Here is a 14,472-nt window from a genome sequence, read left to right on the forward strand (position 1 = left end):
CTCGGCGCTAGAAGTCAGTCTTTTACGGTCTGGAGCTGTACGCTGGCTGTGACTTTCAGCTGCTCTGTTTGTGGAGGCTAATGCAGAATGCACTTTTTCTAAAATCAGAGAGCTAATCTAACCAACTGAACTTTTTTTTCTGCTTATTTGCCTGTTTCTTTCTTTCTTTCTTTCTTTCTTTTAATTTAATTTAATTTAATTTAATTTAATTTAATTTAATTTAATTTTATTTTATTTTATTTTATTTTATTTTATTTTATTTTATTTTATTTTTCTCCTCCTCAGTCACCTGCCATTTATCCTTACTTCTCTTTGCACTTTTTTTCTGAGTCACGGGATGGAATTCTTCCTTTAGCCTGAGATTCTCTTCCTGGTTATGGTCATCATCATCCTGCAATGCTCATCAGTGTTGTCATTTTCCTTATTCACCAAGAACCTCTTTGGTTCAGAATGTCCAGGAGATGGAGGCTCCTGGGACTAAGAGGAAGAGTATCTCTTTACATTTGCCCTGATTTTGTATTCTTTCAGCATCATCTACTGTGAACTGTTGCACACAAGATATGGGGCTAGGCGCTCCTTTAGTTTGACCAACTGTAGGACAGGATGTTGGGCAAAACACTGTTCTTTGGACTGACCTTTCCTACGGTGTGTTATTGTGCTTGTTCCACATGTATTCGTCCCTACCACAAATCTAGCCTAATATTCTTTTTCGGCTCCTTGGCTCTGGTAGTATTTGTCTAGTCCTGGTTCTTCCTTTCTTCCCATTCTCCATCACCTTTATTGAAACTACTGGTGCCACTTGTCTTGAGACACTACCTTGTACGCTTTACCCTCTCTCTTTCTCTCGCACTCCTGGTAACCCCCAACCAGTCCCCAGTAAAATAATATTTCCCTATCATTTAGAGCAGCTTCAGCTCCTAGCCACAAAGACAGCCCTTGTCTGTCCAGATGCCTCTCTATGTGGCCACTGGTGTGGAGGGACAGTCTTTTGTGGTAATTTCTGCCATGTACATGGGCTTTCACTCCCATTCTTGTCATTCCTCACTACTTCTTTCGGCTTTTCCCAGTCTTACTCTTCTATGAAATTGGACTGTCCTTCCATGCACGTTGTCTTCGTCGGTTGTCCAAGCTCCTTTCCCTGCCTGCTTTCCTCTCCTAGTTTTACTCCTGAGTTGTCCTCATCCTTTCCTCACAGTCTCCCCCACTTTTCTTCCTTGATTCCAGCTTTCATGTTAATGATCCATCTGGGTCATTAAGCTTATATTTCCCTAACCTCACTTTTTTATTTGACTCTTAATGTTCTCCATCGAAATGGCAACAGAACCCTCCTGACTTGGTCTGCACTGAGAAGAGAACTCCCTTTGCTCTGTCCTGCCTGCTGCAGGGTTTTCCCTCTCCAGCTGGCTCGTTGCCTCCTGAATCATGCTTGTCACACATTTGCCCTTCCCGGTCCATCGGCTGCTCTCAGTCTCATCTTCCTGAGATATTTGGTTGCTGATTTTCTCCCTGCTTTATTTTGATCTTGTCTTTTTCCTCCCTTCAAAGTCCATCCTGCCAACTCCCAATGCCACCATGCCCCAATACTTCTGCCTCTGCTCTGCTTATGCAATTTTCTCATGGAATGTCTGCAGTGAGCCTGAATTCTGCCTACAAAACCGTTCTCTTTTCCCTCATCTTCGCCATCCCCCAGGTAAATTCTTCTTTAATCTCTTATCTTCTGCCCAAATGATCTGTTCACTTAGTTTTACTTCTCAGTCCCTCTTTTTCCTTTACCTTTCTATCTCTGCACAGGACTGCACTTCCCCCTCCCCCTGGAAACTGGAAATCAGTTGCAAATATGGAATACCCTACATCCACTCTCATTTTCTATACTTCCCATACTTCTGTAAGCCCATCTCATCCAGTGCCCTTCAAAACATCAATCTTCTCTTTAACATCTCTTTCTCAGCTTCTCCCCTTACAAAGGAAAGCTTGCCTTTTCTAATTTTCAGCTGCACCTGTGGTCCAATTTGTCTTACCAGTTGTAGAGGGTAACTACCCTCTATAATTCCAACTCCTTTCTCCTATTCATCTCTTATCTCATTGAAAACAAACAAACAAACAAACAAAAAACAGCAATTCCTGTCTGTAAATCATCTTTTTCAGTTCCAGTCTTTCCCATTTACCCATCTTGCCTTGCCCATGAAACTATTCTCAGCTAAGTTTGTAATATTTGTAATACTACCTTCCTAGTAAAACCAAGCTCATCCTCGCTGCTGGTTTTGACAATCATCTGTAATGTTCTACTTCTCTGATCTCTCTTAGCTCAGATTTTTGGTGTCTCCTTCAGTTTTTCATGTTCCTCCTGTGTTTCACTTTTGTCCAATTTTTCCTACCTACACACAGACACTCTTATTTTGAGTTCCTGTCTCCACTTCTCTATTGCATTTATGATATCAACCACCAAGGGCTTTTGACATTATTTTCTTTACAGATCTGCTCTTTGAATCTGTCATCAGTTCTCATTCATGAATATTGAGAACACTGATTTTCACCCCCAGCCAGTTATTTTCCATCTCCTAGACACGTTTAGTTTTCAAACAATTATTTTCATGCTTTCTACTATGTTCTCCCTGGGGAAGACTCCCAGCAAACTACTACAAATTATTCTTCCATACATTATTTTTCTTCAACTTCCTTTAAAAGCCACACCAACAATTAAAACTGCAAGTACATTTACAACACATCATCTATTGTTCTGGCAAATCTAAACTTACTGTACTCCCAAACTATCTTTACAAAAATGCATTTGTTTTAATAATTCAATTGGAAGTTATTTGGAGCAAGAGTCCCTTTTTGCTTTTGCATTTTATCTTATAAGATAATGGGGTGTCAGTCTGCAACTATAAAAATATTGCAACACTGTTATGGTGCATGTGACTGTTAGGCAATCCACTTCATGAATACTCTGTCCCCTGTTATAACTGAGTATTGCTTAGCAATGCTCATCACTACTGATTCAGTATTCCCTTCCAAAATTACTGCAACATCTGTGGTGCCAGATCATTAAAACTCTAGATACCCCAAACTGAAACAAAAATAAATTTCTGCCAGGAAAGACTTCTATGTGGGAAGAATTTTCTCTCACATTTTGAAACAGCAACCTCTGCAAGCTATTCATTGCTGCTTCTACAGTCAAAGGCTACTGTAAAGCTCTGAAACCATCTCTTGCTATTCGATCAACCATCTGATTGGCAGCTTGCCTTCTACTGAAGGTCAAATAATCTATCACTGCCATATCCAGATGAGAGAAAATAGGTGAAGGTAACAAGAAGCCTACTCCTGTGCAGCTTTACTCTAACTTTCTTATGATCTTAGTTTGGTTTCCTCTTTGTCCTCCCATTTTGCAGTGCTTTGTTTTAATTCCCTTTTCTACTTCTTCCTGTAATCTTTGTGTCATGGATTAGTCATTAAAAGCAAAGGATAAGTAGGAGGAGGAGGAGAAGAGAGGAGGTGTGCTGCTGTCAGGAAGGCTGTTGCAAGATGAGTCTTTGAGCATGGCTTGGGAATGGTCAGGATTGAGTCCATGACTCAGAGCTCGGAGTGAGTCAGCCTCACCTTGCTTTGCTCACTGCAAGGTCTCAGAAGAATGGAATCACCTTTCTGGACCATTTTGGGCAGCCGTTTAAACCAGATCCTGTCCTTACTACCCCAAACAACTCTAGAACCTGGGTAGAAGATTTTCAATCAGATTAAATTTTATTATTTATTTATTTATTTATATCCCCAGTTTTCTCAAAGCATTACTGTGGCTGTGGTTTGTGCTCCGTATCTTAGATGGGAAGGGAATACATCCATTCATTAGGCAGTGTCTAGCTATCTCTATATCCCATTAACACACATTATCACAGACACTCATCAAAGTACTCCTCTGGAAATCAGCAGAATTCATAACCTGTATTTTTGATTCACCTCTTTGAGCTTGTAGTCTTACAGACTCTTCTTATAGCCTATGCAGAGTCAAGCCATTGCTTTTTCCTATTTTTAACAGGCCTCTCAATTTACTAAGCATACCCTTTTCCAGCATGTATGGACACCCTCGTCTATGGTGTACCTTTTCAGGGACCAGCAGCAGATGAAGTAACCAGGTAGAGGCTTTGCATTACACTACTAAGACAACGACTATTAGAAAGCACATAACCTGAACATACCCATGTATCTATGACTCCAACCAAGATATAAAAAAACAATCCTACCACACTTCTGCAGTGACCCAGCCAGTAAAATTACCTGGAGTTTGATTGAATTTGTTCAGAATATCCAGGTCCCCTTGACCCCTGATTTGTGGCTTTTCACTGAATAATAGGGCATCTCAACCTCTCTTCTGAAAATATCCTCCTTCAGTATTAGTTGGTTTTGTACCCTCTCTCATTAATTTTTTTTCTCTTCTGTCTCAAGCCATTGTTTTCTGTTTCACTTATTCCCTCTTTGCGTTTTCATGTGTATGTACCATTTCTTTACTATCTCAAAGAGGAAATAAGTCCTCTGCAAAAAGATGCAAAAGATCCAGATGTATTTGGCACCATTAAGCTTTAACTATTGGCCTGTTTAGAGATACATTTCCCAGATTTGCACCTGGATCTATCATAATACAAATGCAATGAAGATTTCAAAAGACAGCCATGGTAAATATAGATCAAAGTTGGGACCAGAAATAGGCTAAGGTCCCTCATGTAAGATTTAGGTTAAATAATACAGGAACTATCTTGCTACAATTGAAAGCAATTACAATTAAATTACAATTTAAGCACTGTAACAGGTATCTTGTGGAGCGCCTTTCATTGCAGATTTTTAAAGCCAGACAACCATCCCTTGTGCTCTAGATATAGGGGTTCTGCAAGGGGACTTTTTATCCCCAAATTTCTGCTATTACTATGCACATGTAAGCTGGAATTTTGTGTTTGGTCTGTGATAATGATTCTACAAATCTTCATATATGTATTTGTGGCCAAAAGCACATCTCAGAAGTTCAGCTAATGAAATTGATGATATCTCACAATCCAGCATGTAAAGTTTGTCATGTTGTATTTCACTTATGCAGCAACACATTAGATCTACCAATTCCAAGACATTTAACATATGCCAGTTGATCTAGACATATAAAAAGTCTGCACATCTAGACATATAAAAACTCTGCACTACAAGAGTGATAGGAAATGTTTTTAACTAAACGGTCATAAAAGAATATGTACTACATGTACTTCATAATGATTACTTGGCTTTACTGGTGTTAGGAAGTTGAATGATTACCAAAATACATTTTGTAAGGGTTAAGGCTACAAGATAAAGGAATAGAAAAAAAAATGCCAATTCTTCCCTTTACAGACTTGGAAATTTCAGTATGTGAAAAACTGCTTTGGAAAATAAAGATTCTATGGAGAATGTATTCTCTTTTTGAAAACGAGGCATATACAGATTCATGATTTGGCATGAGTGGGAAGGTGTTAATTTAGAACCTGCTCATAATTCACAGTTACTATTTTCATCACTAAGATCTGAAAAAAATGTATTTGGTGTATTTATTATATTTGAGTTCCAAGTTGACAGATTTGAGACTTTTTTTTTTTATTTTTTCTAGAAACATCAACCAAATAAAAACAAATAATAAATTATGGCCTGTATACAAAACTCATGCTCTTTATATGTCTGCTGGGAAGATAATAAAGTATCTTTAGAAGTATTCTACACTTTTGAATCACAAATATGTCTCTGAGCTTTTGAAATAGATTGATGGGTAACAAATCAATATCATTTATCTTTCTATAAGAATGATGACAAATAAATAAAAACTGTATTTTGAATGCTCATCAAGGTCTCAACTCTGTTGACACTCGTGTAAAAAAAGCTTAATGCTACTGTCACACAGGCCAGCATAATCAACAAGCTTAACTTTAAATAATTTCTTGCAGCCTAAATTGCAATCTCTTAACAATACACTCTTATAATGACAACAGTGATGGACTTTAATTACCATAGGCTGCCATTATTGTGCAACTATTCTTCTTTAATCCCTATAAAGAAGATCGTGGATTTAAAAAAAAAAAAAAAAAGTGGTCCTTTTACCTTGTATTCCTAACTGCTCAAGGAATACTGCATTCTTCAGAGAGTTTGGGATTTTTCTATGTTCTTGAATGATATGATCTTTTTGGCAATAAAATTCCAGCAGTTTACAAGTCTGTTTATTTATTCAGAAGCAGTTGTATTTGTTTCTTACATTACTCTTGCCTTGTTTCCCAATGTGCAGTATGCTATCAACTTGGAAAACTTTACCTGGCCTTTTAGACTACATTGTAGTTATCGCCAGATATATTCTGCACCTGGTGGGTGCTTCCCTATGTCTGGTCATGAAGTAATGATCTCACTCTTACTGCAAATAACAGATGCACCGTGGCTGAAATCAGTAAGATAATACAATCCCACCTGGGCCATTTTATTGGATATGTCATTCTATTGCACCAAAGTATTTGTGAATGGACATCACAATCCCATTTTTTGGAAGTCTGGAGTTCACAGTAACGTTACAGTAAGGTAATGACATATCTTAAAAAGTTTGCTTAAAAGCTAGGGAAGAATATACCTTATGCACGTCACCATAGCTCTGAATGCACAGTAGTTCATGGCCATGTCCAGTGTTTATTCTCCAGTATTCTCCCCACAGTAGTCTCCCAGTGCCATCTAACATACACGTTTACAGTGACTGGCATTGAGAAATCCTCTTTAGCTAGAGTGTGGTTTAGCTATGTCTAGATACTTCAACGTTTCACGTGATTTGAAAATAAAGAAACAATTGGAGACCTTCATCTGCTACAAATGTGGTGCCTTTGGTGTCTTCCAGTGTGCTTACCATCTCCCTGAGCTGAAAACAGATTGCCCCTCATAAATGATAGTGACTGAAGCTGTGACTACATGTCTGAGGGCAAATCTGAGCTCCCTCTACTCCTTCACTGCTATAATAAATAGTGTGCGGACAGGTTCACTAAATGACAAGACTGAAATGCTTGAGTTCCCACACAGTAGTTGCAATACTTTCAGCAAATATCATTTTAGTTTTCTTTAAAATTCTGATTTAGCAAATTACTATCTTTCCTTTGAATGACAATGAGAGGCTACATACTAGTGCCAGATTCATCCATAGTAATAAGTCTTTGTAAGCACCTGCCCAAATCAGCAGATCAGTCCTTCAGCAACAGATGAGGGTATTCCTGTCCTTTGGGAGCTGGGGGCTTCAAGCTACTGCTCTGTGCAGTCACTGCAACTTCCAGGGGCTGGGCTGGACATGCCCTCCAAGGAACAATAGGCAAATGGTAAATGAAGGGCCTTACCACATCCACAGTTATGCCATTTCCCTATGGGTTGCACTTCTACACAATTCTTGATAAATCTAACATCACGATTTTGGCTACATATCACTGGGAGATGTCACAGTGGTGAGAGAATACTGCGCTGAGTTCATTTAATTATTTATTTATTTATAGTCAGGATTATATAAAAAGGCACTCAGAAGAGCTGGCCATGTCCCCTTCCAAGCTTTTCTTTGGTTACCACATGAGATCCCTCAAGAAAAGAAGAGAGAGTGTTTGTAAGAAACACTTACTTGAAATAGAAGAAAATTGCCAGGGAAATCAACAGGGATGTTATAGACAAAGCATGGCCAACGATCGCCATATAATAAAGTATGAACGCCATCTGCAATTTAAAAAAAGAAAAGTAAAACATGAGCAACTTGCAGGCACTCATTTTTTTCTCATTGAGGAGGAAACTACAGAATCAACATCCTATTTTGTACTTCTTTTCTTTAAAAAGTTCTTTTGCAATATTCTTTTAATAGCAGCAATACATTAAATAGTATGACTCAAGGTCTAAAGACGAGATAAGTGTTTCTTACATAAGTTGATGTGTTTCTGCTGCACTGAAGTCACTGGCAAGATCCTTGCTCACGTTATGCGTCACTAACTTTCCTGAGCTCTAGGGGAGCACAGCAGACATAATACACTTGGGTTTTCAAACGCCCATGACAAGTTTCCACACCAAAAAATATTAAGGAAAATACAGGTTGCCACAGGATTGGAAGAAAGGTTTTATCATCTGAAAGCTGCTTAAACAGCAGGGAGTAAAAGTTTAATGGTCACTTTCGGATGGAGATGAGTCAGTTAGGTGACCTCAGGACTGATATCGGGGCTGGCTTTTTGTTCAATGGATTCATTGATGACCTGGGGATGAGAGGATGCAGAGAAATCTCTAAGTTCCCAAACGATACTTAGCTCTTCTAGATAATAGTAATGGATCCCAGAAGGGCCTCAGATAACTAAGCAAGGGGACAAGAAGATACTATGTGAACTTCAACATAGATAAAAGTAGGGATAAGCAATCTAAACCCTGCTTAAACAATGCTAAACTCAGAACTGGCAACCAAAGTCAGGAACAAGATCTTGAAGTCATCCAGCCAGTTCTCTGAATCATTGACTCAATCTGTAGTGACAGCCAAAGAGTAAACAAAATGTCAGCTATGATCAGGAAAGGCACTGAGGATAGAATGTCATTTTGTCTCTACTTAAAACATATCCCACATCTCAAACGTGTGATTCTGGCCTCCTCACTTTAAGAAGGACACGTCACAGCTGGAAAACATGCAAAAAACTCAACTAAAGTAACTGAGGAGGTAGAGTAGCTGTGTTATGACAAATGGGTGCAAATGTCAGATTCTCCCTATTGGAGAGTACAATTCCAGTGACTCCTGGAGCTTATGACTAAGGTCTGTGAAGTCATGAAAGCAGTAGATGAGCTGAAAACAGTTCAGCAGCTCCAACCACATTAGAACAAGACATCCAGTGACAATTCTGGTTTTGACACTAATGTGAACCTCACCATTGGGCAACTCAATAGTCTTGCATTGCTGGAAAAAAAACAACACACAAAACAAAACAAACAAACAAACAAAAACAGGTAATCAGGCTTTCACTTTGACTAATATCACTGAAATCTAAGATAGGCCTATGCATATTTTGTATGCCAACAGTGAAGCAAAATCACAGGACATCGCCTTGGCTGCAGAATGCTGTGGTATTTAAATGTCATACTTTGGTCTCAGCCAAGCTCTTAAGCATCATCCAGCTGTCAGAATACTGCAGGAGGCTAATGGCATGCCAAGATCCACCAGTCCCTTTTCTTTCTGAAAGCACTAATATACTATCAGCCTGTCCTGAAAAAAAGACCAGATAGAAGGTTCCTCTCTTGGATTTATCTTCTATTTCATTCATTTTTCTTTTGTTATGCAAGAGTGATTTTCCTTTTTCAACGATTAGATGAATTTTTTAAGATCACCCTCCTCCACGAACAGTTTGCAATTACCAGTGCAGCATTTTGCACATTGTTTCTTTATTACTCCCTCTTTGCATCTTTTGTGTGTTTTTGGCAAAGGGAGAAGAACAAAGGGATAAGGAATGTTTCATACAACTCTTATTTCAGGCATACTCAGTTAATATCTGGCAAGCTTCTAATTGATTTCTGTAGTCCTGAGTTTTGCTGATGGCTTTTTTTTTTTTTTTTAATTTCCAAGGCAGCTTAAAGTTGCAGTTGAAAACAGATACGAATAAAATTCAGAAAACAAAGCTATTCTACTTAGCACAAGTGCACATCTTCTTATCTAGCTTATTCTTCCGTCATTGCCCAACTTTGGAATCAGCTCCTGCTTTCATTAACCTAAGTGATATTGTGGCCTAGTTCTTATTTACAACAAAGTATCACTCACCAAGATTTATGGGTATCCATGCACATTAACTGAAAAAGCTCTAGGTCTCCTACTTTCCCTCCACAATGACTAACCACAACATTGCTAGTGTCCACAAAACCCCAGAGAAGGCAGATCGGAGAGCTGAGATGAGACAGATTTCTGAATACAGAGTAGTGGGAGAGTGCATGTGACATTTCTTCCACTGCATACTAAGTGGTTGAAATATGATATTAGATTGATATAATTTTAAAGCCTGAATTCAATTTACAGAACTGTTCATAAATGTTTTGTTTTATTTCTGCCTCTGTAATCCATCTCAGAAGTATAGCATGTTGGTATTTTCAGTTAATTTCAAACAAGCGACTATTTTATTAACCTGTACACTCCTTGAAATGGCAACCTTTGATGTTCTTTCTCATATATAGGACTTATATTGATTCACCAAATTTTTAGTTTATACATGTTTTTTTCATCCTGGGCTTAGAATACTTGAAACTGAAACACGTAATTGATATTCCCCCTGTCTCTCTAGAATTCTTGTCTTGAGGAAAGAGAATCTCTGATAGAGATACCTCATACTCAGTTAATTAAACTATCTATAAGTGCATGAAAATACTCTAGAAATGAAGCATACTCCTGGTTTTTGAAGACTTGGACTAAAGGTCATAATCCAACTTGGCATTTCCGTAAAGATAGATTCTTTCTGTATTTTCCATTATTATTATTTTTTTTTGTTTCAGAAGAATCTCAAGGTACATATAATTTTCCTTTGTGCTCTATCTGCATTTCGCTTGAATGGTATTCAAAATTCTTCTTCTGGAAGGCATGGATAATAGGCAACAGAACTACATTTTTTGCCTCCTTACATGGGCCAACATCTGGAAAAATTATATTTTTATGGTGCTTCCATTTAATGCTTCTGTGAGCTGAGATTTTTACTAATACTCTGTCTGACACATAGGTGAGCCCCATTTTACCAAGATGATTCCTCATGCTGTAAAAACTTTTAGAATTCACCTCCTGCCTAGTCCAGTAGACTTTTCCAAGGCCCTTTATGCTGGATCATTACTAAATATAACCACATACTGATTTTTGGCTGCGTAAAAAAAGATTCTCCAAGACAAACCCCAAATCAAATCACTTTCTGACTCTTTTCCTTCCACAATTCCAAATAGTCACAAATTATTCTGTCACAAATCTGTAATCAGATTTTCCTGGAGCTCCACTCACATTTGAGAAATATGTTTATTTTCATGAGCTTCTCTAACTTCTTTTTTTAAAGCTTTCTCAGATTTCTCTCTCCTTGTTTCTTTTGGTGCTTTTAGACTTTGTTCTCCTTTTTCAGCTTAGCAACTCAATTTTGGAAATATTGATGCAAATGCTTAGTTTATTAGTGTAAATAGTCACATTGACTTCAATCAAACTATTAAAGTAAAATGTATTCAGACTTGTAGGATTTTCTGGCATGATGGTACCGTCATAAATATTTCTTTTCAAAGGGAGTGAATATAGAGCAATGTTCTTTTGTTATGAAAAATAATCTTAACATATCTTAGGATTTCCAGCCCTGCAGAGATGATATCTACAGCTTGGAAGATACTTTTTACAGAAAGTAAAACTGAAATTTTAAAGGATCATTTTACAGCTGTTGGACAATCAGGAGAAAAAATCACAGGAATGAAAAAATGCATTTGAAAAATACAGCAAAACAGATCACATGAATTGCTATTAAATTATCCAGCCTGTAGCAAACCTATATTTAGGCTTGAGAATTCATCAGATAATTTTAATAGGTTAAAATCAGGAGGACATTGCTATTCAATTCTTGGGCAACAAATAAAGGTAAACGATTAAGACAATCCTGACCTATTCATATGTGCCTTGCTGCTAGCCCAGCCTAAAGCCATTCCCAGACAATCACTGTGTTTTTAACTGTAGAATACCTTCAGTTTTTCAGAGGTGAAAGAGTTGCACAGGGTGTAGTTGGACCAAGTGCGGTTGCTCTCAGGATGGCGGAACCAGTTTCCAGTTTCATCACAATATTTTGAAGCTCTTTCTGATAATAAAGCACAATTAGAATTATTTTAGCATGTTACACATTTAAAAAAAACATTAAAAAGAATTAATGTTTAGAAATAAAATGCCTGCGTAACGAAATCCAAAGGGTTTTCAAGTTGTGTAATTAATATACATTTTTCTGTTTCATTTTTGTCTCTCAGAGATTTATCTGACACAAAATTTGTCATTTATCTGTCTCCTGTTGTCTTGAATGAATGCACTAGAGTATATATATCCAACTTTCATTCAGATGCAATTATTTCTGTGTTAATAATTCATTTAAAGAGGCTATTGAAAGCTGCTCAAACCTGACACTCTCAACAAGATGCTGGTATCCCTACACAGACACTAACAGACTGAGTCCTGCAGCAGTGTTTCACATATTAAGGGGAATAATTGAATAACTAGTTAAAGACAATGTCTAGTAAAAGAGTAGCAAGCAGTGCATGAACTGGAGCCCAGGTGCTGGAGATGGTGATAGCCCCGACACCAGCGGTGCGTTTGCACAGACTGGTGGAAGTGTGCTGCCCAAGCTCCATGCCAATGGTGAGCAGGAACACTGCTTATTTCCCTTTGAGGCTGCAGAGAGAGAAACAGGCTCTCTGTTTAAATAATCTGATGTGCATTTAGCTCCTCTACGTGTGTCTCTGCACCACAGGTGGCTCTGACATCCTCGCCAACGTGCAACAGCTTCATGCTTCTTTGCACGCGTCCTTTTTTTGTGATCGCAGCACCATCAGGATAGCTTGGAGGGATGTCTGGAACCACAGATGTATGCCGTGCAGGCATCCTCCTGTCCACATTTGCATTTCTGTCTGGGAAATCCTGGACGTGGAGCCACAAACAGTCACTTCTAATCACCTGTCAAGTCTTGGACTAATTCCTCTGGCCTTCCCTCAACCGCTGGCCACAGGGGAGTCAGTGGAAAACTTGTTTGAGTAACAAAAGTGGGAAATGGATAAGATCATAAATTATTTGATGCTCTCGTAGATAGTGACACAACTGTTTATTTATGAAAAGGACAGTGTTTCAAGTCTGACTTTTTGACATTCTAAAAATTCTCTCTTGACAACCCTTTGTCTACCGTAGTTTTATAGATATTGGCCCTATATATAGGTTATCAGCATTTCCAGTCAATTTACTTTTAAAGAGCCTACTACCATTTGAACTTACACATTTTCACTGTTTGTGTTGAACATCTGCATTTATTTTTCTTAATCAGTTTTGATAATAATGGTTCTAGTAATTTGGAAGATTCATATTCCCTCTTTACACGCTAAGAAGAGCATTTGATCATATTGGTAAGGTAAGGATCGTACAGAACAAGCTATCTTCCTCTGACTAGAAATACACTTTGCATAGTACCGTTGCAAAAAGAAGACAATCCTCCAGAACACAGCATACTTTTGAAATTACTGTGAGTTTCAAATCATTGTTTTGGGGGAACTGCTGAAAATCAATATGTGCATCAACAATACAAAGAGGAACAGTACATGCTATCTCAGCCTTCCATCACTGCAGCTTGGAGATAATCTCAGACTGCCTGTGCAGCAATGTTCCCATTGTGCTCTTTGCCAGATATTATCTAAAGCTGGAAAAAGTTTTCAGTCATAGATAAAAGATTAATCATTACTCTACCATGGAACACAGTGTACAAACATCATGCCTACTATCCCATACACTGTGCAGAGTACGTGGCTTTTGTTAATATGCTATAAATCATAATGGTAATACCATCTATCATCTCTGTACTTTAATGCCTAGGTAGGCACTCTGCCTAAGTATAATGTGACCTTTGTAAGCCAGAGGCAAATCTGTTGCCTCATGCCTTTCCTTGAAGCCAGACAAACACAACTAATCTTAGTCTGGAAGTTGCTATGGCCCACTGATTTCTTGCTGTAATGTCAGAAAAAGGGTCTGGGGGATCAGAATCCTAGATCATGGGGTCCTGTTGTCAGAATATGCAATTGTGACATACCCACTAAATATGGTACGTGTCTTTTTGAAATATTTAATTATGAGATGCTAGTTAGATTGGAAAAATGGTGTGGGCTAAAGTTTATGATACAAGGGACAATTTTTCATTTTACTGTTCTCTCTTCTTGGTAGATCACAAATAAAGGGGATCCATTTAGGTACCTGGGTGTCCATCAACTGTGGTGTCCCTGAAGTGCGATGGGCTGTCAACAGACTGGCTTTTGAAGAAGCTTCATATGTGTTTCTCTTATGATAAAATAGATGCTTGACCTTGTGCACTGTAAGCCTCTGTACTGTCCAATCCAGTGACTCACACTGGTAGAACATTTCTATGGTTTTATAGTATAGAGAAATGAAGCAGTGAGTATGTAACTCAACCACTGTTCTATTGCAAGTTCTTCTGTGGTGGCAGGTTTGTGATTAGGAACTTGGGCACATGTTTTTTATGCTGACCAGAACCATCTGTAAAAAGCTCTGAAGAAACAGCCAAGAGCGTAAGGATGGGTAAGATAATACTAGTAAGGCAAAATGGAAGTATGTGCTTTAAAATTATTGAAATACTTTTTAAATAATTTTTTGGGCTCTGTCTGTACCCTGTCAGCCTGGATAGCATACCACCAGGGTATCACATTATTCAGAGTGGAAGAATGGTGGCATTGTGTTGGATT

At 38.2% G+C, this 14,472-nt stretch overlaps 1 protein-coding gene across 5 annotated transcripts in view; it reads right to left on the reverse strand.

Moving 5' to 3' along the window:
• The window catches only part of CALCR (calcitonin receptor), a 177,938-nt gene that overhangs the window by 43,506 nt on the left and 119,960 nt on the right, over positions 1–14,472 (reverse strand). For all 5 annotated transcript variants that reach the window (XM_066991728.1, XM_048077527.2, XM_048077526.2 and 2 more), the window contains 2 exons: positions 11,713–11,825; positions 7,634–7,725 (listed from right to left, as the gene is read on the reverse strand). In XM_066991728.1, coding sequence (XP_066847829.1) covers positions 7,634–7,725; positions 11,713–11,825 — 205 coding nt within the window. The remainder of the gene's footprint in view (positions 1–7,633; positions 7,726–11,712; positions 11,826–14,472) is intronic.

This window comes from Anser cygnoides, chromosome 2 (assembly GCF_040182565.1).
Source record: "Anser cygnoides isolate HZ-2024a breed goose chromosome 2, Taihu_goose_T2T_genome, whole genome shotgun sequence".
Lineage (NCBI taxonomy): Eukaryota > Metazoa > Chordata > Aves > Anseriformes > Anatidae > Anser > Anser cygnoides.